The sequence below is a fragment of the Brienomyrus brachyistius genome, chromosome 6 (assembly GCF_023856365.1).
Source record: "Brienomyrus brachyistius isolate T26 chromosome 6, BBRACH_0.4, whole genome shotgun sequence".
Taxonomy (NCBI): domain Eukaryota; kingdom Metazoa; phylum Chordata; class Actinopteri; order Osteoglossiformes; family Mormyridae; genus Brienomyrus; species Brienomyrus brachyistius.
The window spans coordinates 17678195-17704909 of record NC_064538.1 but is presented as its reverse complement, the minus strand read 5'-3'; the positions used below and the strand labels follow the sequence as shown (position 1 = coordinate 17704909).

Below are 26715 nucleotides of genomic sequence, written 5' to 3'. Positions count from 1 at the left end.
TTTGCCAATTTCTCTCATTTATCACCAGAGCACATGACAATGCCTTCCAACACCTTCATTTCACACAGAATTTCCTCAATTTAAAAATGTCACTAGAATCTCTTACAAAGACAGCTGACCAATTAACATAATTATCAACAAACTGCAGGATAAAGGCAAACATGATTACAACCTAACAGTAAATTTTAAAAAAGAAAACCATTATTGCAAGATAAAAAAAAAAGTCTTACCCTTCCCAGTACACTAAATACTTCAGAGTTACAAATATTTACAGATTTTTATATGGTATGAGGGCCATGAGGCATATTTTGCTGAAGTCTATCACTGTATACTTGGGTATGAAAGTGAATGAATGAAAGTTACTTTCATATAGTTCTTTTTCAAAGCGCTTTACAGAATCAAAGGGGGGGCCCCTTCAGCCACCACCACCGTGTCGCCCCCCCACCTTGCTGATGCGACGGAAACCAGTCCACACCAATATGCTCACCCTACAGTAGCTAAGGTGCTGAAGGGGTGGGAGTTAATTCACCAATTAGACATGGGAAATGATTAGGAGGCCAGATTTGAAAGGGCCACAGGTGGCAGATTTAGCCGGGGCACAGGGATACCACCCCCACTCTTTCAGATCCAAGTACTGGCCAGGGCCAAACCTGCTTAGCTCAAGGTGGATTACATAGTCTGAACAACAGCTGCTAAAGGTGCAGATGCAAGTCAAACTTAAGTCACCTTCAGTCAACATCTACATCTGCATGTTAACAAACAGCATGCATGACATGCTTTTACTCTTCAAATGTACTTCAATACTCAGAAAAGATCATTAATACCTCCGAACAAGAAACACTACATATACGTTACTTCTGACTACAAGTGCTTTTAGAAAAAGAAAAAAAAAAATCAGAATTACTGATCAATAACAGGCAATATTTCAAATCAAACAACATAAAATTTAGGGTCAATAGTGAAAGGGTCCAGTGTAATTAACACTTTCTTTTGTCCAAGCTTCCGTTGTCCATAAGAAACTACCACCTAACAAGCATTCTGAGAAAATTAGTGGAATCTTTGCTGCAAATGGACATTCCTATACGTAGACATACCTCCCTGCGCTATAAATAAAAGAATCTTTATCTAGGTCAAATATGCACATTCATAAGCACACTTATCTACAGTGCCCCCCGGTGGGGCATTTGTTTTCCTAGGAAGTACATTTGATTGTGTGAAGCTGGTGGGATTCTGCAGGCTGCCAACAGGAGGCGATGGAGAGGCCGGTGGCGAACCAGTACTGCATGGTCACGATCAGGTTCTTTTGATAAGCATTATGTCAAGTTGCCAGTAGGAGGCGATGGAGAGGCCAGAGACGGGCTATCGCTGCTTGGTGACGACCAGGTTCCTCAGCATGTCGAAAGAGTTGCCGTCGGGCTGCACCGATGTGATGCCCAGCTCCGCGGACTGCACCTGCAGGAAGCCATTGTCGTCCAGGCCCACCACCTCCACCTGGGGCCCGGCCTCGCTTTGCAGGCGGACCTGCGTGCCACTGAGAGAGGGGGGCGGGGTGATGTGGGTCAGAGGGAGACAGGAAGGGGGGGTGGGTGTCCTCATTTAAAAAGTCACCAAAGCTGCAAGTTACATGCCTCAGTTAACAGAAAATAATAAAGACTGACAATAAAGTCAAACTACATTTCCTAAAGCCAACTGGACCTTAAAATTGGCTTGGTGTAGGGTCAGCATGAGCCTGTCTGTTGTACCACTGAATAAACTTGAATTTATTGATTTAACTTTAAAAAAAAAAAAAAAACTGGTATATACAGTACAAGTCGATAGTCTGGACACACCTCCTGAAAATCATTTTACAATAAGATAAGGACACTAAATACACCTGGAGGTTATGCAATAAGTATTATCTCGTGCGTGGGTGGAGCAGTGGCTCTGAGCCTAGGGTCCTAAGCCAGCAATTGTAAAGTTGCTGGTTTGAATCCCATGAATTCCTGGAGTGATTTTACTTCATTGGGCCCTTGAGCAAGGCCCGTGACCTGCAATTGCTTCGTCCTGGGTATGATATTGATCTATATCCTGCCCTGCAAGGTGGTCCTCCAACTTACAGGGAAAATTTGGGGGCTGGTGGTAGGATTGGCACTCCAGCCACTGGAAAAAACCCACGCTGGTCCACTAGTGTGGTGCTGAGGTATCGCCCGCCCCATGGCTGCACTCAGGTTCTCACGCCTGAGGTGGTTTGATGCAACGCGCTTTAATCAGCACATGCTCCTTGCCGTACCACCATTATCTTGTGAACAAGTAAAGAGACAAACTGCTGTGACAGTTGACCTGGTCCTCGATCTCCACACCTACACCCTAAAGAACTGTTTTGGAATGAATTGGATCAAAGAGTAAGAGCCTTGTAGCCAACTTGTGCCCAGAACTTGTTGAAGCTCTTTCAGGACAGTTGGAGAAGCTATCCAGGTGGCTACATCAGGTGGTTGAAAGAATGGCAAGAGTCTCCAATACTGTCACCAAAGCAAAAGGGGATAAAATCTGAGATGATGTTGATCACTTCTCTCTGTCATTTCAATATTTACTGTGTATTGCTTCATTGCTTCGAGGCCTTTTCCAGAGCTTTGACTGATACCATAAATCAGGAAAACCTGATCGTTTTTTGAATACAACTCCAACTTAAGTAACCAAAAATGGCATAGATTTTACTTTCAATTATCTTTTGACAGACAGAAAAATAAAAAAGTCTCCCAGGGCCGTCGGAGTTGGTGAGTGACAGAATTTCCCTCACACACACAAGCTATCAATCATTTTCAGGGGATCTCTCCATTATTCTCACTTCATCTTGGGTAGCCTAGAATTCCATCTATTACCATTCAATCAGTACAATACATTCAGTACATTCAATCAATCAATACTCAGTACAATGTGCAGTGAAATGCTCCATTAATCCATAGTCAAAAATATCTATAAATCGCGTGCAATTAGCAGTAAAATAACAGATGGTAATGCAAACAGTCAAATGAATGAATTAGTCAGTATTTACTGATGTAAGCTGTACATGAACAGGCATGCTGAGCGGGCTGTAGTGGACCATCGGTTATGCACAGGACATAGACTCTGTCCTCTTTAAAGATCAGATTTATCTTTCCTTAATGCACTGGAGTCTCTCTTTCCAGGAGTGCAATATATTTATTTACATTTATTCAGCAACCTGATGCTTTTATCCCAAGTGACTTACAGTACAGGGAAGCGTTACAATTTGTGCGTGTTTCTGGGGTTCAAACCCATGACCTTTGTGTTGTTAGCACAACGCTATAGTTGTTGAGCTATGGCACCAATAAACCCAGAAATGTGTCTAAGGCAGTAAATTAACCTGTCGCTATGTACCTGTGCACCCATCTCTTATAGTAGAGGGGAAGGACAGCCTGTGGCCCCCCATCCTGGAAGGAGGCAATGAGGTCTTCCAGTAGGGAGACGCTGCGGGCAATAAGCAGGGAGGTGTCCAGGGGCTCTAGGGCCGACCCCCGCTGGTGGTTCTGCTGCTCCACCAAGTCGTTGATGCAGATGGTGGGGTTGCTGTTGCTGACATTGAAGCCACAGCCTGCCGAGATCATACATCAGATCAGCGCCGGGTATTCAGGACCCCCCCCCATGGTCACAAAGCCACGGTTGGGAATCTCACCGACGAGCAGGTGGAACGTCGCCCCCATGAGGGTGGAGTTGACCAGTACCCCACCCAGCTTCATCAGGCTGCCGTAGTAAATGTCATTGGGCCACTTGACAGTCAAGTCGATTTCCTGGGAAGACATTGAAGAAGGTGATGGGTCAGCCGCCATCAACAGCGGTAAATGCCCACAGAAAATGACACTACAGCAGTGTTTCCCAGCCAGGTCCTCTGAGACCCCCAGACAGTCCACGTTTTTGCTCCCATCCCAGCTCCCGACGCAGACCGTTTGTGGGTCTCCAAGGACTGGGTTGGCAAACACAGGAGTCCCCAGGGACGGTACAGTACCTCGTACCCGGGCAGAGTGCGAACAGCCTCCACTACAGCCAGGGCGGCCAGGTGCTGCAGGAAGGGGATTCTCTGGCCCAGTCGTGAGCCGACAGGGACACGCATGTGCACCGTGAACATGGCACAGCCGAGCGGGCTCAGCCAGGCGTTACCGGCGCGACCTGCAACAGGAGGTGGGTCAGGCGGGGGATGCGAACCAACGAACACACGAGCGGAGCCATTCACGCTGAACACCAGCAATCTGGAACAGACATCTAACGCTGGAAATCCAATAAAAACACTGATGAGTAAAGTTGGAGCATTTCCAGTCTTTTTATATTTTTTAACAGTTAAGCTATTATAAGGAGAGATTAAATAAAATAGATCTTTATTGACTCCCGTGAGGGGAAATTTCAAAAGATAATTTAGGTTTAAATAAATACAACAAAGAATCACATAAAAAATGGACAAATATTTAAAGAAATTAATAAAATAAAAATTTATACATAAATACACCTAAGACACATGGGTGCCAAAATTACTGACCCCACCTGCTAAGTCAGAACTTAAAGAAAAACAATATAAGAGTGTTTTTCTTGTATCTTGCAGCACAGAAGCAGCATCTGTTTAACCACAGCCTGGGCGTTTCAGTCATATCAGTACAGTTTCTCGTTACCGCAGCTATGGAACGGAGGCTTGTTTCAACATCGCAGTGTGACCGCAGGAGCCACCAACGAGGTGTACATTAAACACGCCATTTGCGATTGGTGGTCACCACGGTGACCCCTGACTGACCTCTGCCCTCGGTCTGTCGCGCAGCTATGGCTATTAATCCCACTTCCTGGGGTAACTGGAGCATCAACCTGCGAAAAAGAAAAACACACCCCAGCGTTAAGCGGACCGGAGAGGGAGGGATGGCAAGTTTGAGCCCCCGGCACTCCACAGGGCTGACCCAGACAGACAGACCGCTGACAGACGTGTGCATACCCACATCACCGGCATGTTTTCTTTGTTGCCACAGTGCCCCCTGCAGGACTATCTGGCCTTTAACTTTCCAACATTCGTGGGCATCCCATAACCCGTGATCTGCTCCCAGTTCAATTAGTCATTGAAGCTCGCGTTTGTGATGGAGATGTGAAGGATCTGCCCCACCCCCGCCCCCCACCAAACTCCTAAACCATGACCTCCCCATTGCAGGGTTCACACCCAAACACAGGCCTGGAATAAAACCCCAACCAAAGCAAACAAGTGCGTACTGGACCTGTGTTTCAATGCAAACCCTCCTCCGCCCATAGCCCCAGACTCGCCAGATCAAGGTGACATTGTGATGTCAATCAAAGGGCTTCTGCCAGAATTAAGCAGCCTTAAACCCCCCCCCACCCAAGCTCATCCTGCTCCTTCCCCTGACTGCCTGGGATTTCCACAATGCACTACGTTGACCAAGCAGAGATGGGGCCACACAGGACATTAGCACAGAGCATGCAGCGGGGTGTCGCCGAACATAGGACCGAAAGTACCAGACGGAGGGCGTGTATAAACCACAGGACCCCCCAGGGTCACAGTCGTGGTCTCACCCACCAGAAACACTCACACTCCTGTTACGGCTAAAGAGAGCAGCCTAGTCACTGATAAATACCACCTTTACACAGACGGCAGATCTTGAAAGAATGTCACTTCCGGATAGTTCTAAGTTAATGTTTGATGGGAGAGTTGCCAGGGGCCATTTCTGCAAAGATTTACTGGCCGTCTGGAACGAAAAGTAAAGTTAAACATCAGCCACTATGCCAGCAAAGGGGTGAACACTGCCCCCTATTGTGCCAGTAAACATACGCGCACTCAAGCTCCTTACAGGCCACTAGTGGTGTTGTTGTTAGTGACCGCTGCATGCTAGGTGCAGTAACTAGTAGCGGGTTACCCTAGCCTCCCCCTGGATCTGACACACGCCAACCTTCTTATAACGATTCTTCATTTCCAGGGACAAAGAATTTGCTTAACAGCTTAGCAACAAGGGAGGGGGGCATTTATTTGCCCAGATCCAAAGGCCAGCAATACTGGGGGCTTTTATGATGCAAAGGGACAACGTTTGGGGTGGGAGGGGGGCTGGAAGAAACCCATGGGGTAATCCTCCAGATTCAACGGACGCGTATTTGCATCCACAGGCCTGCTGAATCTGGCAACTTTTCCCAGAATTCTTAGTTAATAATTAAAAAAACAATTCCAATGGGTTAAGCTGCTTACATTCAGACAACGATAGGTGGTAACACCCAACCTGCCTGAATCTGTGTGCGTGTCTGTTACACAGAGGCATCAAATGGACACAGATAAGGCCAAAACACTAGAACTAGACCCCTTTTTGCTTGAAGATGTTTTTTTTTTTTTTATTTTGCTTTGTTTTAAAACTCGATTTCATGGATGCATGAATCATGTAACCAAACAACGGGCTGAAATCATACCTTGGAACGATTTCATTTGCTTAAATTGTCAGCAGCAAATTCCTTGATCTAAACAAACCTGTCAGGAAATCAGAAAACCAGTGAGGAAATCTAGTGCAGTGTTTCTCTGTCCGGTCCTCGGGGAGCCCCAGACAGTCCACATTTTTGCTCCCTCCCAGCTCCCGGTAAACGTCGACTGCCCGGGGGTCCCTGAGGACTGGGTTGAGAAACACTGATCTAGTGGAAGTAAGGGGGAGCGCGGGGGTGGAGAGAGAAACATATATATACCAACGTGCTGATTTTCCAGTTGAGGTACCTCCATTGTCAGGCACGGCGTAATTTAACTGGACATGACTGTCCAGGAGCCAAAAAGCTGCCATATTCTGCTAAACAAGGAGGAGGAAATGTCAAAACCTTGGGAGCCTTCGAAAATTTATAATAAAAAAACACCACTCTGTCCTTTTTGCAGTATCCCTTATTTAAGAGCTTAAAAAAAATCCACGGTAAACTCATCGGTAACTTTTCAGCTGTAAGCGGTAGATCGACTAAAACGGGGGGTGTGAGACACCAGTGCTACTCGTCTCTTTAGTCCTAATGCCAAGACGGTATTTTTGTATGGAGAAATGTCTGGAGTTAAAAGCGGCAGCAGTGCAGACAAACCGCGCGACAGAGGCACCCATCACTGTGTGCGAATCACACGCCGCTAATTTAATGATTTTTACTCACCGGAAAAGGAGGCCAGCAGCGCATTGCCCAGCCCCCCAGCAACAGTAACAATGGGCACGCGGGGGCCAGACGGCGGCTGCTTGCCGTCCCCACGGCCTGCAAGAACATGACCTCCCCGGAGCCGTGCCGGGTTAACCGGCCCCTTTGAGCAGAGCGGCTAATTGAGAGCTTTCAGTGTTGGGCAGGAGCGGCGGAGACCCCCGCAAGCCGCTTCGTGCCCACGATGCCTCCTCGGCAAATCAAGCACTGGCGCACGTGGGCGGGGGGCCCAGCTGGCTCTCTCGAGTCCTCCAACCAAATAAATGAACTTTTAATAAGAACATCAGTGCCTAACAAGGCAAGGAAGGCCAGCCATGACCCCACAGTCGCAGCTAAACCGAGCAGACCGGAGGCAGCGTGTGACACAGCCGTGTGTGTGTGTGTGTGTGTGTGCACGCGCGTTTGCGAGCATGCGTGTCCAGGAGGTTTCAGACAAAGGAGCGAAACATGAAAAGAATCAGTTGGGGGGGTTTCCGGAGGGATCCAAACGACCCTACGAAGGGTGGGCTAGCGGCGTAAACTGACAGCCTGGGCCGAGAATGCCACACGGCTCCGAAACTCTCCATGCAGGAAACCTGGTAATTAATACGAAAGCAGGTAAAATCACGCAACTGACACATGGCAGGCGGGGAAATGTGGTTGAATAAACGGGAAAGGACAGATTCCCACGATCGAGTGAGTCTGTAACGGACTGATGGCGCGCCTGCGCTTCAAGGCGGAGGAGCAGCCTGGGGTTCAGCAGCTAGTTGGTTATCAGGGACCCATTCAGAGCTGGACTTGGGGGGGAGGTGCATTGTCCAAAAGCTGGGAAACGAAATGAACGTTCTCACTACAAAGCCCCCCCTGCTTTTTATTTTCAAAGCCCAAAATGACTCTTTTTCCAGGATCCCTCCCCAGCGGAATGAAACCCTGCACAGATTAGCATGCAAATCACCGTCAAATTAATTTCTGCAACGCAAATATGAGATCAGCCTGTGGATCACACAAAACATCTCACTCCTAAACACGGTAATGCTCTTATGCGCCCGCTGAGGGGCCTGCGATGAAAGAGAGGGTCGCGGCTGCCGGTGGGGGGGGGGGGGGGGGTGGGGGTGGGGGGCGGGGCGGTGGGGGTGGCTCAGAAGCTCAAGTGAAGAGCGATATACAGAAGGCCGGCTCAGGCCGGGAGCTAAAGCATTCCTGCAGAAGTTAATCTCGTCCTGAAAGCGCGTCCAGTGAGAAGCGCAGGGGCTGACGGTGGCCCGGGAGGCCAAAAAACGCATTAAAAGAAATTCCCAATAACTGCCACAAAGGATGAGAAAAAGGCCCAAGGAACAGGCGCACAATTAGCAATTAGCATGGCACAATGGCCGCCTTTCAGCGCAAGTGCAACATATCAAACAGCCGTCCAGGCGACCCGGGGGGGGGGGGGTGAGTTAATCCCTGGACGGGGTGCGCGGGGCTGGGGAAAGGGGTGGAGCTGAGGCGGATAGCTCACAATAAAGACGCAATACGTCGACACCCCAAGAAATAGGCGCTTCATTAATGCACGCGGTGAGGAATGGAGACACGGGCAACATACCAAGCTGTGTGGACACGGCGTGAACATGCACAAAGGAAACATACAAGACAAAACTCATACTGTTGCCAGCTAAAGCCGTCCTCCCGCCAAAATCATGACGATTGCCTGGGCTGAATGGAAAACGCCAATATTTCCCCTGACTGATTCATTCTTTACACAGAGACTGATTACCCGGCCACATGGAAAACAGGGGTGTGTAAAAAATGTGCAGTCTTTCAAAGGTGACCGACCATGTGCGTTTCCCCAAATGAACCATGGTCACAGACTCTGGGAGGCTAAGCTGTTCTCTCGGACTTGGGGCCAATCAGCATCACAATGCATAGGGCACCATCCAGCCACTGCATGATTACCGCCTCACCGGGGCGACCAGGGGAAGCCACTCCATGCTCATTGGACAGGAGGAAAAAAAAATCATTCAATTGATACCAATCAACCATCTTCAAGAGAACAGAACAGGAGATTTAAACTGAGTAGTTTTGCATATCTCATCATGCTCTTCTCATGACAGACACATATACAGGTAAGAGCAAGTTTGGAATACTTGGGGTGAACGGCACAGGGTCCTAACATGCTGAGCCACCCCACCCCACCCCAAGAAAGCAAAGAAATTTATCAATGCTGTAAAAATATGATTTTGCATTCTCATTACAAATACTTTAATAAGAAATATCTGCTAGAGACACCACAAGAAATTGTTTACATTTGGAGGATTTTTGTGCATGTTTTCGTAATTATTGTGATAAAGACCTGTTATTTTTCATGTTGTGGGGACATATTTTCGATTCCCACAAGGAGAAACTCAGTTTTATAGAAATCTTGATGTATATGTGATTGCAATGTCAAAAGTCTCATATTTTGTTTGGTTACTTACAGTTAAGGTTGGGGCTGGGTGGGGGGTTACGATCGTCATGGTTGAGATTAGGGTTATGCCCATAGAAATGAATGGAGAGTCCCCACAAAGATATAATTACATGTGTGTGTGTGGGACTGTGGGTGCATTACAGACACCTCCATTACTTGTTGTCTAGAGGTGTGATCAGAAAGAAAAACTGCACAGCATCCTCAGCGGCCCGAAGCACGTGGCTGCAGCCGGACAGATGGGGTTCCACTGAGAGGCCACTTTTAAAGTGATTACTGCGATTTCGTCTCAATCAGAGGCATTCCTTCAACAGCCCCCTCCAGACCCACTGGCCCCCTGGGGGAATCTGGCTTTCAAGAGGACAAATAAAAGTGGCTGGGACTGCACCCCAGGCCAAGCAGGTGGGGGGGTGGCAAGGAATGGGTTGAGATCTCGCCGTGTGAAGTATACGAACAAGACAAGCTGCTTTTACTGCACGATGATTTCAGATTTAACTGAAACTGAAATACTGGCATGCACTGGCGTCCCATTTAGGGAATCCCGCCCCCCCACTTTCCCAGGCTCACTGCAGGGGGCGCTGTGTGGCTTCGAGGGTCTGGCCTCTGTGTCTGATCAGAAGGTGCTGGTTCGAATCACGGGCTTGCCAGAGTAGCCACATTTTTGTTGGGTTCGCAATCTTTACCCCCCTCGAGAATGCTCCAGGGGGGGCTGGATAAATGGTTGACCTTGTGCTCAGACCGCAAGCTTCAGTCTCACCTCCGTGTGTGTATGGGGGGGGGGGGGTACCTTAAAAGTAACTTGGGAAAACAAGCACATTCAAATGTACTTGTACAAACGGCAAATAAAGCCATTTATTTCAGTGGCTGGAAGAAAAAACTGAAAGATACTGACAGCCAGAGTCAGGCGCCTGAATTCAAGTGAATAGCCTCATGACTCCTGCAGTGCTTTTAAAGCCTAAAATGTCAGTTAAAGGGCCTAAACCCAAAAGGAGCTAGATGAAGCACATCTCCCTGTGAAGGTGCTGACAGGCCGGCACGTCGGACCCGCAATCACACTCCGGAGGGCTGCGGAGATGGTTAGCGAGGGACACAACTCACGCCGTATGGCTAATGAGCGAGAGCCCTGTGCAAACACCAGTGTGTCAGTGCTTGTGGGAGAACGGCCCCAGCACACGCCGTAAACACGTCAGTGAGTGTCACGTGAGGAAACAGCCTTATTTGGGGGCTATAACTACATGTCTGAAGCACCTGTGGATGGTTCAGATTAGTAAAAAACCTGATCAGATGCAGATCCTCCACTGACACACAACGTGCACCGCATCCCACATGCATCTACAGCTCGCCTTCTTTCGCTGGAGCGTGCAGTCGGGCAGGAAGCCTCAACCTGCGTGGAACAATGCGGCAGCCCCACACCCCTAACTAGAGGACAGCTGAGTTGCCGTTTCCAACGTGCATCTTGAAGCAGAAAGATCAACACCAGGGACGGTGCGCGTCACGGTTTCCCCCGTCATCCGCCTCTGACTGTCTGGCGGGGAAATCCGTGTGCTGCTCATAATTACGACAAGCGAAGGACAATGAGGAACAAAGTAGCACGTCTAGGGCTGAAAGGGGCAAGCCCATCTCCTGGACGAAGATCACAGCTTTCAAGTCAAGACACCCCTTTGTCCTGTTCTGGGGAGATAGTAGGCTCCCTGCAAAGGCCTTTGACAGGGCAGCCAGATCGCTGGGGGGGGTCACAGACCAAGGGGTTAGGGTCAGAGGATAAATGGCCACCACCCAAGTCATCTGTATGACAAGTGGATAGGAGTGGTAACACACACCCCCAGGCGGGAATTTTCTCAGTGTAGGATTAGGCCACCGGTCACCTTGTTGGCTGAACGGGTGGGGGTGGGGTCGCACTGCGTAATCTGACAAAAAGAGGATTTACTCCCAGAGGCTCCAGCCCCACACCACTGCCATTCCAAACAAAAAAAAAAGATTATTCCATTATGTGATATCAAACACAGCAGATGAAGATGTTTCCCACCAACAGGCTTCTTGGACTAGGACGCCCAACCTGATGGTCCCCAGAAAGCAATGCCCCCCCCCCCCCAAAAAGTGACCTGACACCCAACTTGATGGTCCCCTGAAAGCGACGAACCCCCAAAAGGGACCTGATGCCCAACCTGATGGCCTCCTGAAAGCGACACCCAACCTGATGGCCCCCTGAAAGCGACGCCCCCAAACTGCGACCTGTCGCCCAACCCGATGGCCCCCTGAAAGCGACGCCCCCCAAACTGCGACCTGACGCCCAACCCGATGGCCCCCTGAAAGCGACGCCCCCAAACTGCGACCTGACGCCCAACCCGATGGCCCCCTGAAAGCGACGCCCCCAAACTGCGACCTGACGCCCAACCCGATGGCCCCCTGAAAGCGACGCGCCCAAACTGCGACCTGACGCCCAACCCGATGGCCCCCTGAAAGCGACGCCCCCAAACTGCGACCTGACGCCCAACCCGATGGCCCCCTGAAAGCGACGCCCCCAAACTGCGACCTGACGCCCAACCCGATGGCCCCCTGAAAGCGACGCCCCCAAACTGCGACCTGACGCCCAACCCGATGGCCCCCTGAAAGCGACGCCCTCAAACTGCGACCTGACGCCCAACCCGATGGCCCCCTGAAAGCGACACCCCCAAACTGCGACCTGACGCCCAACCCGATGACCCCCTGAAAGCGACGCCCTCAAACTGCGACCTGACGCCCAACCCGATGGCCCCCTGAAAGCGACGCCCCCAAACTGCGACCTGACGCCCAACCCGATGGCCCCCTGAAAGCGACGCCCCCAAACTGCGACCTGACGCCCAACCCGATGGCCCCCTGAAAGCGACGCCCTCAAACTGCGACCTGACGCCCAACCCGATGGCCCCCTGAAAGCGACGCCCTCAAACTGCGACCTGACGCCCAACCCGATGGCCCCCTGAAAGCGACGCCCCCAAACTGCGACCTGACGCCCAACCCGATGGCCCCCTGAAAGCGACGCCCTCAAACTGCGACCTGACGCCCAACCCGATGGCCCCCTGAAAGCGACGCCCTCAAACTGCGACCTGACGCCCAACCCGATGGCCCCCTGAAAGCGACGCCCCCAAACTGCGACCTGACGCCCAACCCGATGGCCCCCTGAAAGCGACGCCCCCAAACTGCGACCTGACGCCCAACCCGATGGCCCCCTGAAAGCGACGCCCCCAAACTGCGACCTGACGCCCAACCCGATGGCCCCCTGAAAGCGACGCCCCCAAACTGCGACCTGACGCCCAACCCGATGGCCCCCTGAAAGCGACGCCCTCAAACTGCGACCTGACGCCCAACCCGATGGCCCCCCTGAAAGCGACGCCCCCAAACTGCGACCTGACGCCCAACCCGATGGCCCCCTGAAAGCGACGCCCCCAAACTGCGACCTGACGCCCAACCTGATGGCCCCCTGAAAGCGACGCCCCCAAACTGCGACCTGACGCCCAACCCGATGGCCCCCTGAAAGCGACGCCCCCCAAATTGCGACCTGTCGCCCAACCCGATGGCCCCCTGAAAGCGACGCCCCCAAACTGCGACCTGACGCCCAACCCGATGGCCCCCTGAAAGCGACGCCCCCAAACTGCGACCTGACGCCCAACCTGATGGCCCCCTGAAAGCGACGCCCCCAAACTGCGACCTGACGCCCAACCCGATGGCCCCCTGAAAGCGACGCCCCCAAACTGCGACCTGACGCCCAACCCGATGGCCCCCTGAAAGCGACGCCCCCAAACTGCGACCTGACGCCCAACCTGATGGCCCCCTGAAAGCGACGCCCTCAAACTGCGACCTGACGCCCAACCCGATGGCCCCCTGAAAGCGACGCCCTCAAACTGCGACCTGACACCCAACCCGATGGCCCCCTGAAAGCGACGCCCTCAAACTGCGACCTGACGCCCAACCTGATGGCCCCCTGAAAGCGACGCCCTCAAACTGCGACCTGACGCCCAACCTGATGGCCCCCTGAAAGCGACGCCCCCAAACTGCGACCTGACGCCCAACCCAATGGCCCCCTGAAAGCGACACCCCCTGCTGCAGAGACTCCAAAGAAAGTCTCTCTCCCTGATGCTTACCGACACCATAAAAAAAGTCTTTCTATTGGCTTAGAGTCCACTCCATTTGCTAAATTCCAATATCGTCGATCGCAAAAACTGCTTCTCAAGTGCAATCGTCATTATCCGATATAAGAGTTGCATCTCTCTTCAATTAGGGGTTCTCCAAGTTCATTCCATGCGTCAATGCTCGCCTAACAAACTGGATTTGCTATTATTAATATAAGCATATTTGTATTGAACACTCACAAGCAGAAGCGTTGTGGTCAATATACTAAAAGTAATCTGTAAATGTGGTTAATTGACCTAATCCTGTTTCCAGAAGAGCATCGGCAAAAGAATTATTTGCAGATGACACCCTTCACTGCAATCAATGAGGATATTTTTCGTTACCCATAATGCAACGGGGCCACCAATTGGTCATGTTTCCTCCCAGTCTCAGCCAATGTCTATCAGCATACGGATCTCGTATCGCCCCGGTGGTCTTTCCGGAGCCTCAAACTGGTCCCTGCAGATAATAATCAGCTATTTTTGATATCCCAGGAGCAAAAGGCGACTAAGCTAAGTTTTCTGTGTGTGTGCATTTCCCCAGTAAAATTAACACACCCAGAGCCCAATACACATCCTCCACGCGTCTTACATTAAGCTGCCCCAGCGAGTCTGACCCCTGCATCAGCTAGTTAGTATGCATCCCAGCACTGATGTAAACTCGTACTTCAGAACGGGAAGCCAGATGTTGCTGGAATATGAAATGGGCCACTATCGGCATCTGCTTACAATTTCAGATAATTGCTGGTAGAGCCTGCAAGGTCAATTGGACCAATTTTATTTTATGTACGAACCTGCTGCTGCAGTTATTGTCCCCCCCCCCCCCCCGGGCTCCCCCCTCCTGATGACGAGGTTCATATTTTTCATAGGAAACGGCGCCTAATTCCATACTGTGTCAGTTTTGGTTGTAGGTTCCCCGTCAAAACAAACACTGATTGCCGGCCGGTTCACCAATCAGCCAGCCGCGTTCAGGCCCAGAAGAGCCCCTTGTTCCCCAGCTCCTCTTTTTACACTCCCAGAGATGCAAGGTGTTCTGCCACCATTTAGGAACAAAGTCCTGTTTATACCTCGGCCAAGGAAAATAGCCTCTCCAAGGGAACAGAACAACACTGCCGGTAGTTTTCCCTGGAAATCATCTTGCGCTATCTGTTAACGTCTGGACGCCCTGGACTCACAAAGAAACGCATTTAAAGGGCCACACCGGAAATGCTCAAAGGCATCGGCGCCTCATCAGGCAAGAGCGCATGCAAGGCCTACATCGGACACCTGATGCCTGCTCTCGGTGGAAAAAGGAAGAACCGCCACTGACAAAGGGAAACACGGCACACCAGGGGCAGGAGATTGGATTTGCCAAATCAGAAAAAAGGAAAAGTGTCATTGGGATTCCTAGGCCGCACCACGGCATCGCCTCAGGCTGCCATATGCCCCCTCAGCCAATAAACAACTCTATGCGCCATGACCAGCTCTGGCAGCCAATCATCTTCAACAAAGAGTCCTCTTAACTCCGCCCCCTCACCGTGATTCACCCTTCATAATACACTCTCAAGGCAGTTTAATGTCATCTTGACTTCCAGAACAAAACACCCAAACGGAGTAAAACGAAACACCGATAGCAAACAAGAATTAAAAAAGGCTATCGGCCTGTAAGAATGATACCCGATGAGTCAGTATTATACACTTTGCGAGAACACAACCCCCCCCCCCCCCCCCCCCCCCGGCTGTCTGTTTTAAGCAAACAAATGACTAACACTCTGGACAAACGGATGTTCTGGCCGAGATTGCTATTCCCAGCACCAGGCCGCTTGGCCCATCCTGTTACAGCTTCCGTCAGAAAGGGAAAAAGAAATTAAAAAAATCAAAGGGAACCTGGAAATTAAAGGCCACATTTAGAGCTACTCGATTTATCGCATCTGAAGATTAAAATGTTGTTCGAAAACTGCAACAGTATAAGATAGTGAACAAAACAAACCTTAAAGAAGTTATGTTTGATATAAAATAGTATGTTTTTATCTTCAGCAATTTAAAAACTTCTAGAAACAGGGTAATGAAGACAATTGTAAGAGAAATTTGATGAAAAATAAAAAGTTATCCATGGTAACTAATTAACCTTTATAGAAGACGCAAAGATAATTTTCTGGTCTGTACCACTCAGTGATAGAGACAGATGAAATCAGCCTTATCTACTTGAATTAAACATTTTTGCAATGAATGAGCTTTAATAATATCCTTTAAAATAGGGGGGTCACAACCGCAGAGAGAACTCAGAGGGACAGTCCATGGGATTGCCCTCAAGTGGGTGCAGGTCTCCCGTGAGCGATGCTCATGGAAAAGGAGGCTGCAGGACCACAGAGGGGGGTTGGGAGGGGGGGGTGCAAATGATTCTTGCTGAACTACCCGGCAGCACAAGCCGGGCTCATTATCAGGGAAAACCGCACTTTGAACCCAGAAGTTCGGCTGCTGTTCGACATGCAGTGATGCATCATGGGAGGGGGGTGCTGTAGCGCTGTAGGCCCTGATACAGGAGCCCCAACCAACACAAGACAGCAGACTCATTACCACCATCTCCACACGTGTGTTAATAATAAATATAAGCCCCAGAAACTGCTGAGTCCGAAATTCTAACTAGAGCAAAAAACACAAAAGCCGTTGGAAAGATACTTACGTCAAAAACAATAAAATTTAATCAGAGTGTAACCTGGGCCATCTGGAAATTAAATGAATAATCAAGGCATGAGAAATCAGATTGTAGAATGCCCCCCCTCCCATTCTGCACACACACCCCCACCCCCTTACTTTACCTTACAACCCTAATGACAACACTGTCAGTTTCGATCACCTCAGTGCGGCTCCAGAATCCATTTTTCAAACTTTATGACAGGGCTAATTGCTCCCACCTGTTTTCTGGGATCGGCTATGTTGACTGGCAAGTCCCCAGTAAGATGTGAGGATGTAGACAAAGACTTCTATTAGGTGCAGCTTGCTTCTACTGCTGTGAGGTCATTCAGGCATTAAATTAGTTCCAGCCAAGCGCCCACCCATCCCCCCCGCACCCCCTAGCTCCACAGCTGGAGCCTGGCTATACTTACTGCCATGGTAAGCGACCACACGGTCGCCCCTGCTAAGGTCGCTTGGTACTCGGCAACCAAAATCCTGATTTAGCGAGAGCCAAAGGGCCGCTCGCAGCCCAGGTCTAATGACCTCGCCGGGTGGTGCTTCCAACTGCCCCCCTCCCACCCCCCACCCACAACCCAAGAGGAAACGGGTGGTGCGTTACCCCTCCAGCAGGTCCATGGTGGAGGGGGTGGTCTCGGCAAACAGCACACAGCGGCCCAGGGTTCGAGTGCGCAGGTGGAGGCTGTAAGTCTCCAGGCTGAACTGTGGGGGGAGGTGCTGGGGGGGCTGCGTGACCAGGGCCAGTGTGCCCCCTGGCAGTGCCCCTGGGGACTCCACACCGGGAAGCACTTTCAAGGAGATTCGGGAGGCCCTCAGGACCCCCCCCTGGCCCACCTGTGTCTGCAGCCACTCCAGGAAGCAACGCCGGCATTCCTACCCCCAAACAGACATCAGGATGCATGAGTCCTACTACATCTCAAAATTACTCTAAAATAAGACAATTACATCATACACAGGGTGCACAAATGGCACCTATAACAGGTCAAAATCATCATAAAGAGTCATTTAACTCATTTTTAATAGTCAATTCAAGTGATGTTCCAGTTTCAGTCTCCATTTGAAATGCATAGCTCAGGGTTTCAGAGACAAAAGATCTGGAAGATGACATACATACCCGACCCCCCCAAAGGAACAGGACAGTGCAGAAGTCAAGTAATGAAAACACCACTGATTTTACCGATTTACCCATTTTAAAGAAATTTTGAGCTAATCTGCTGGGCTGATGTTATAAGTCTTTACGTAGTAATGCACTTCGTCAATGTGCTGTAAAGCAATGAGATAATGTGAAAACTGAATTTAATGAGTCAGGTCTTTTCTAGCATGTTTCAAGCAAAATAATGATTAACAGAAGGTTCTGTCATATAATAATAGACTGAAGATACAGTATATAAACCTCAGCTTCTGAGTACCACCATAGACTCTGCCGTTTTTTGATTTAAGGACCCACTATAGTAATTCACATTGCTCAGAAATACGAATTAGTTAATACATGTATTACATTCATTTAGTAACTTTTGCACCATTATGTTTGCCAACCCTGAAACACTGAACATACTAGGTGATTTATATGTATATAATAATTTAAAGACATATATTACTTAAATGTAAATGAACTACTCAGGAAAAAAAGAAAACGTCTGTGTTAGGTATTGTCTGCACACATTGCCAAACCTTAACATATTCATTTCACATCGTTTCTCCAGATGTGTGTGATGGAAACAGGATTTTAACTGAATGAAAAAGAATGAAGCTCAAATATGCTGTCAAACCAAAAGCTGAAAGTAAATATAGATTTTAATTTTTTTTTTAATTTAAAACGTATCATTTTGGACTGGCAAAATCTTAATTATTGCCCTGATATGTAAAGAGCGGAACGATTAAACAAACACTAAAGAAAATACTCAAAGCAAAAAGTGCAAGCAATATTACCGAAAAATGGACTCGAAAATGCCGTTAATTTCGACATATGTCCAAAATATGTATGTATGACATTATATGCATAGAATTATTGACGTCACCACGCATGGTGTTGACGTGACCCACCGTGGAGCGTCGCGCGGGCTTCCGAACGCGGATTATGCATGTGCCCTGCAGCACAGACGCCGGCATGAAGACGTTCAGCGCGTGCAGTACCTAAGCAGCATCGGCTGGCGGACGCTTCCGGTACCGAGCCGGGCTTCCCGTGCGGAAGCAGAACCGACACCGCAGATACCCCGGTTTACATCTCATCACAAACGAAGCATGAAGCGGGGGGAGACACGGATACACCCTTTGCGGGACCCATCTGGCGGCCGAGCGGCGTGATTAGCGCTGGCAGGTTGTGAAAAGCCCGGCGTGATGGCCCTAATTAGCTGCGATCCATATTTAAGGGCTACAGTGATGGTTAATCAATTAGAGCCGCTTATCTGCATGCTTCAATTATCCGCTTTGTGCAAATCACAAAAGGACGCCTAACAGGGGAGGCGGCTCGCATCGCCCCCCCGGGGACCGTTTCTACCGCCTGACAAATCCCCCTTCGCTCGTGCGGATCGCCCGAGAGCCGCGGACTCGTCCCCCGGCTCCGGGAACAGGAGCCACCTGTCAGATACTCACAGCGAAATGCAAACAAAGGCCATGTCTCAGTCTATGCAATTTTGTGACTTAAAAATAAAATCAAAAGGAAAAAATATTTTGCCCATAGTATTCAATACTGCATGCACTTCTGGAGCCAAAAGCACAAAAATATTTAAAAATAGAAAAACACTAAGGATGATAGTCAGAATGACCAGAGAGGCTTGATCGTGTAAATGAGTTAAAACAGCCGTGCCACGGGATCGGACGACTGGTCGGACAGGCTGGCCCGCTGCAGGAAGGTGGACCCAGCTCCCGGCCAGACAATCTGGAAGCAATCCCAAAGGCAGGCGCTCTCATCACCGCCGTGTTTGTTATAACAAAGTGCTCGGGCCAGAGGTCAGGTAGCAGCCGCGGCTCAAAGCAGACCGAATAATAATAATTAATAATAAATGCTACAGTTTGGTTTGAGGAGACGCCATCTTCTGTATTGGGAGCGCAAGGGCGGTTTACTTAAAACGGGAGACACGCCGTCCTTGCAACGACATGCAACGTGGCTAGAGAAGCCGGTTTGCACCGATACATGTCATTTACCAGAGGGAAAATGTGCAAATTAATGTTTAAATTCAACAGGAAAAAAATCGCAGGAATATCTAAACCGCCTGACATTGACAATAAGTGACTCATCCTTCCGAATACTTTCCGGTTGGTTATTTTCGGCATTCTTAACGAAACGGTATAGTGTAACAAACGGCGGGTGCTGACCGCCCCCTGGTGGTTTCTCACACTTACTGCATGAATCGAACTACCTGTTCGTATTTTACGTAGTCATACTTCAGGAAATGTCAGACTTATTACACAAAGCATTTACACAGACTATATATATATATATATATATATATATATATATATATATATATATATATATATATATATATATATATATATACACACACTACAGTCTGTTAGCAGCACAGACTTCTCTAGCAGTAAGCTTGCTCCCAGGAAGGCATTATGGTTTAAGATAACCCTGAGGCACGATCTGCACACCGACCATCAGCAGATGTACACACTCCCAGCCATCCTGAAGGGGTGAGTGGACAGCTGTCTGAGCGCCTGACCCTCCAGGCTGAAAACGGGGGCTGACAGACCTGCATGTGGTCCCATTTCAAATGCCGATTAACACGGAGGCCAGATTCCCTAAATATCTCTGGCTGGGGTGCCGGTGACATCAGGCCTTTGAGTATCACGCACCCCCATTCCCGGCAAGCAAACCGGTACCAGCTCCTCACTCGCCTGCTTTCCTTCACAAAGTGGGCTGTAATTGTCCGCGTAAATGTTTATCATGGCAGCCGTGTGAGGAACCAGGCCCTAGCCCGCCCGCACATATGGAAAACATTCAGTGCTTTAATGTATGCAAATTTATGTGCAAAACGACGCAATGGCTCACAGGGTTTATATGTCCGGAGGGGCCCGTCGGAACACGTGTGGGCGCCACTCGGCGAAAAAGGCAAGTGGCAGAGGGTAGGGGATGCCCTTTGATCGCTGTGGAAATCGCAGGAAGAATGCAGGCAGCACTAATCGCGAAAACTGTTTAAATAAAACCGTGAGTCCAGACTGAGGTGCTGCGTCTCACTGCTCAGCGCCTCAGCCCGTCTGGATCCTTGGGCCCAAAACATTTGGCCACGAATCGGGCCAAAGTCTGTCTGGAACCAGTCGGCTCCATATTCAACGGGACAGAAAAAAAGCCGAGACTTAATGCAGCTTCTCATCTGAACAGATTCATGCACTCGGGCTCCCTGAATCTGCTGCAATGTTAACGATGCTTACATTACTTGTTATTCATAGATGTATACAGTTACATAAATTTAGCAGACACTTTTATCCAAAGTTACTTTTCTTTTAAGAAAGCAGGGTCAGTGTTCCAGGAACAATTGGGGTCAGGGCCTTGTTAAGTGGCCTTATGCTGAAATAACTGCAGAGTCTGGGATTTGAACCAGCAACCTTCCGGTCACAGGAGCAGCGTAAGAACCTGCCACCATGGGCATATTACAAAGAGTTTTAAATAGAAATTAGACACCAATTTAAATATCTGGATGAGAAGAAAACAATACAAAGCTACTGCAAGTCACATTAAAAAAAATCCCACTTTACTACAAATTACTTTTTACTGCTACAAGCTACAATATCACTAGAACACAGAAGTGACCGCAGTACAAGTCAAAGCCTTGACATGTTAAACATGTAAACCTATGCTAGACTGTCAGCTGGTTTCAATATAGATTAACTGCAATTATGATTTCATTTCAATTAGAGCCCCACACTGAACGTGCTGAAACCAAAATTAAAAAATTAAAAATCTCTACGCAAAGCCTGACAGTGAAAGTGTCGGTTGATGCTATTGGAAAAAAAATTCATGCTATTTATAGCAGTTTTTAATGTCACAGTGTTTTATAACATTTTATAATAACTTATAATTTATGGTTAAATTAATTGTAAGTTATTAAATTAATTTATGAATTACATAACATTAATTTACTCAAATGTACAGAATCTTTTCTGGTTATTCAAAACAAAGATAACAGAACCATTATATCCCGTTTTAAAGACTTTTTAAATTCTGTTCTATTGATATGTCTCCACATGTTATCATGCATGTGTTAAACTCACAAATCTATCAGTATTTAATTATTTTAATTCTTGCTCATTAATTTGTCTGTGATAAGTTCCAAGTACCGTACACAGGATATAGTCTCATAATCTGCAGAACATGCAAGGCATTTTACAGTTTTACTGAAATTTAATCTTTACTGTCACCTCCGTTTAAAAGTGACAATGATGACAACTGTAACATTAACAGTCAGGCAATAGCAAAGGACAGCTATTTAAAGGTAGGCATGAGGGCAGTGGGTCCTACCTCAGACGAGGAGAGGACATAGATGGGGCTGGGCGGCGGCACATGGCTCAGCTCGCAGCTCAGCCCCAGCCAGCTCAAGATCTCGGACAGCACCTCATAGCGAAGTGCGTTGCTTGCTTTCAACTCGTCAAAGTCCTGTGGGCTCGTGACACCATGGGAGTTGGGCGCCGCCTCCAGGTGCACCTGCAGAAGAGAGAAGTGAAGAGGGCGCACAGACATGACATCACTCCGGGTGGTAGGTCATGTGATCAAATCCATAGGAGCTTATTGGTCGTAAATATCAGTGATACTGGTTAGTCTAAGGCAAAATGCGCTTTCAGGACTGACCATTTTCTTATCTTCAGAAAAATGGAAGTATCTCTTAAGAACAAGTTTAGAAAGTTTATTTTTTATATAAAGTTTTAATTCAGGTAATATTGCAAGCCAGGACAGGCGTAGCTTTGGCATGGGAGACGGTACCTGGCACAGCACGGCCTCACCGCCATTGTCACCGTGTGTCACCCTGACGACTGCCATGCCCCCACTGCCCCCTCGCAGCTCTCCCCACATCTCTGCGGGGCCGTCTCCACGCACAAACACGTGGCCGCTGGCCAGGGCACTCAGCTCCACCTCGGTGCAGTCGGCCTTGGTGAAGGCCAGTTGACACACGCTGTTTCTCTGGTCTGGGCCCGGGGCGAGCGACAGGCCAGCTGCGCAGAAGGAGGAGCACAAGCCCAGGAGCTTACCACCCCGCTCCAGGTAGGCCAGGAAACGTTCATGGTGTTGGACCATGAGGGGCATTTCCTCGGCCAGCACCAGCAGGAGGGTGTTGTCCAGCCATGGCTCGCTGAGGACCTGCTGTGGTCGCAGGGGATATAGCACGTAGCTGTCCGTGTTGATGCACTCGGCCAGGAGAGCGCGGACATGCTCGAACCTCTCCTGGCAGCCCCCTGTATACACCAGCACATTGGGAGGCTTCTGGTTGAACCTCCTGCCCTGGCTGGGAAGGCCCCTCCCATCAGACTCCCCCCGGCCGCCCATGTAGTCGTCAGGGAGGTCAGGAATGTTCTCCATCGATGCACACTTCACCGAGAGGATGGTGCTGCTCTCCAACTCCAGGCACTCGTGACAGCTGGACAGGTGGAGGTGGCAGCCTTCCGCATGTTGCTCCCCGGTCTCCATCCTGTGGCGGCCGTCCAGGCCAGCGTCCGCGGCGGCAGCATCCGCAGGGGGGCACCCGCGGTCCTGCCCGGACGCGCTGCCAATCGCCGCCCCCGTACCTTCCTTGGTCGCGCTGCACGGGGACTGAAACAGTGATCTGTCCTCTGGCGGTTCCTGCGTTTCCAGTGACCTGGTCTCAGCCTGGGCTCCTCTGATCAGTACAGACTGTCCAGCAAGTGCTTTGAGCGTGGATTCCCTGAGCAGAACAGCTGGGAAAACATTAAACATAAAATAAATTTAAAAAAATATATATATATTATATATAATATATATAAGGGCTGGGAGTTTAACGCGTGACTTTCGATTAATTAATTATGGAGCTAAATAAATACAAAAAATGTACACATTTTACTCGCACTATTCTGTCCTTGCTAATGTGAGTGTGCAGTTTTTAGCTTGACAGATACTAACAGGCTCCTCCAACAAACATCCGGGAAGCAAATCTTGCAGTTTGAGATGTTTACTTAAAGAGGCACTGTGAAACTGAACAGGTAATACATATATTACAACTCAAACAACACACAAATACTTTGCACTTACAAGCAGTTAAATTAACTAGCGACTAGCGGGATGCTAATATAACACTGTAAATCCCATTGCCGCGCTAACGCAATTAGCACAGTGTTTATATTACCTCTTTCAGAGATCGTGAACCACTTAACAGCTTATCAGGTATTTAAGGTAAGTAATTATACCATTTTAGATGGTAGACACAGCAATTTAGCTTGAACTGTTGAGTTTTTGACTGAAATGGGATTGTTTGGTTTTTCATACACGATGTATGAAAAATGGGAGCAGCTGTCAGTCAGTACTTTGGCATTTTCGGTCAAAATTTCCAGTGCTCTGAAAAGAGTTTGCTCTGTCTTTTCTGCACTCATCTATTGCTCTGTGTAATAGACTGATGGGAAAATAAACAATATTTTGAAGTTTAACCTTATGTATATTGATTCATTCATCAACCAAACTTAAATTTCTTATTTCTCGTGTCTAATATTGAAATGTGATTAATTTCGATTGATCAATTACAAAGCTTCTAATTAGATTATTCTTTTTCTTAATCAAGTCCCACCCCTAATATATGTCAAATTTAAAAAGCTTTATTCGCCATTTGTACAAGTACAAGAACATATTCACTGGAATTTTATTTTCACATGTCCGATCTCTATATTCTACGGCTTACGTACACACATACATTTACAGCTAAGCGTGAAGATTAAGGTTTGAGACCGAGGTCACCCACCCGGCCATTTTTCAGGGGGTTAAGGACCACGCTCAAGGGCCCAGCGGAGATGCAGCTACTCTGCCAAACACAAGATTCAAACCAGCCGGCTTCCGATCACTGGCACAGAAGGCTAATAAACCAAACCAAGCCACACGCTGCCCCCCCCAGCTGGAGCCTTGCTTGTCAAATTATCTTTGATAAATTTCTAGTATCACACACGAGGTACAGTCTCATAATAAGTAAAAGATACAAGAGAGTTTTAAGTTTTACCCCAGTGTTTACCATCATGTCCAGTTACATTTTTCTGAGGGCTCAATCCGACATGCACACCCAGGGGGAAACGGAAGACAGAGGCAATGGCAACTGTCCGTCATGCTCACATACTCACAGACTATTTTCTCCGGCACGAGTCCATTGTCCAGCCACAGCCGATCTTCCATAAACGCCACTCCGAGGCGACTGAAATTCTCCACGCTGGCTTCCGCCACCGCCCTGAACGGCCGCTCGGAGCTGCAGGCCAAGGGAAGGCAGTAATCTGACCACTTCAGCACCTGGATGGACACACGCACAGTCCCAGTGATTAATGGCCGTGTCCACTGAGAGAGGAACAGCCCTCACAGAGCAATTAAAGTTATATTTTGCATACGCCTATGAATCTGTGCAGGATGAGTGCTTTACAGGACACCACCAGCCGTAAAACAGGTAATGGATTTTCCGGGTTAAATTTCATTTCCATCTAAAGCCAAAAAAGCTGAAATTAATCCACTTATCCAGAGAGATAATCTGGTCAGTCTGGTAAAGCTGGAGATGATTCAGGTTGGATGGAAGCATCCAGAAGCAGTGGGGGTGAGAGTTTGTTTTTACAGTGAGTCTTCACAGGGGTGCGGGTTAGAGGCTGGGAGATCGAGACACGAGACACCCCCCACCCCCACTTCCTGCACCGGGCCCCTGCTTGCTCTGTCAGGTTACAGAGGTCCACTAACGCCTTTCAGAAGCATCCGGAACGACTAGCCCCGGTGTCTGTTCTACAGGCCACCTTCCTTCTCAAGCGTGACCGCCTGGAAGCGGGCATGATCTTTCTCTTCTTAAAAGCCCCCCTGTGAAGAGAAGCACAATTTACCTATCCATACAATCAGAAATACACTGCATGGCCAAAAAGGAGGGTGGGGCACTCCAAAACCTAGGTGGTGTAACCCTGCCCTGCCCCCCACCCAGCCAAGTCCTGGGGGGGAGGCTCTCTACTCCCCTTATCTTAGTTAGACTGGACAGAAAAGCCACAGTTACAATAGGGACACCGCCTAGTAAAAGGCAATGGAAATAACTGGCGAGATCAAAGGCAGATCAGGCAGACTTCCCTTTTACTACATAGGCGGAAGACTATCGGCTCTTCTGGGGCACTAGAGCAGCACCTGTCATGAGTAGTAGTTACAAAAGTGTCCAGGCCCTGATCTAAATTTCCGCAGGTATTGAGATGTACACGTGTACCAGAATGGGACAAATGGAACGCTTAAAGAAAACATTATGACGATACATACATTTCCCTTTGCGGAAAGCGACTTTAATCCCGCTCCTTGTTCTGCGGCGGCTTCTATGACAAAAGCAATGCTGTCTGTCTTTGGTCCCTGCGCCAGAGAGGGCCCTAACATGAGACTCCACGTGCTAAAGTCGTCACACGCCTGGGAGGATAAAAGAGGCACGTGTATTATTAACAAGTGTCTTTGGGCTTTTCCATTATTAGTTCACGGCACAGTTTAAAGGCTGCAAAGCATGTACAAAAAGCAGTCATTTCTCTCATTCGAAAAAGTTACAGATGAGTACGATGTTCATCAATACTGTTCTTTTACAAAGCAGCTATATAATCCAGCTGGCATGAGGTGTAAATGACTTTATATCGTGGAAAATATAAAATCCAAAGAACAAACGTGCCGAGGTCAGAAAGCTGAAACTGGTTCATTTACATACAGACCGGGCCTGGGCGAAACGGACATGAACTAGGGGGGCTGCGGTACAGTAACGCGGAGGAAACAGCGTGGAGCGGCCCACTATTCACCTGTGGCTCGGTTATATACACCACTTTGTCGCCCACTTTGAGCAGGAGGCGTTCTTCGGGCACCGCGGGGCTCAACTGCTTAGTAAAACTTCGCTCGCCAGGTGAGCGCCCCCCCGGAAGAGTCGCCGGTCTCACGGTACAGAAGGCGAAGCCCGCGCGGCTCCCGTATAAGCGGCGCACGGCGCTGCGGATGACCACCGTGTAGCACTTCTGGAAGCGCACCCAGAGGTAGACATAGCACAGCGTTATCAGCATCGTTGTTACATCGAGACCAACGGTGGTCGGGGAGCCCCGGGACGGCTTCAGGGAGACATTTTCCGCCGTTCCTTCCCTCTCGCCCCTCCCACTAGTGTCGTCATTCGC

The 26715-nt window shown here is 48.9% G+C and overlaps 1 protein-coding gene across 1 annotated transcript; it reads right to left on the bottom strand.

Moving 5' to 3' along the window:
* hlcs (holocarboxylase synthetase (biotin-(proprionyl-CoA-carboxylase (ATP-hydrolysing)) ligase)) lies at positions 1-26693 on the bottom strand. Its single transcript, XM_049016188.1, has 11 exons — positions 26353-26693; positions 25838-25978; positions 24691-24853; positions 22340-23289; positions 21881-22063; positions 17015-17286; positions 4775-4842; positions 4001-4161; positions 3671-3785; positions 3376-3589; positions 1-1531 (listed from the first exon to the last, which is right to left on the bottom strand). The coding sequence occupies exons 1-11, from the start codon at positions 26605-26607 to the stop codon at positions 1360-1362; spliced, it is 2694 nt and encodes an 897-aa protein (XP_048872145.1). The 5' UTR covers positions 26608-26693; the 3' UTR covers positions 1-1359.
* Positions 26694-26715: the final 22 nt, after the last annotated feature.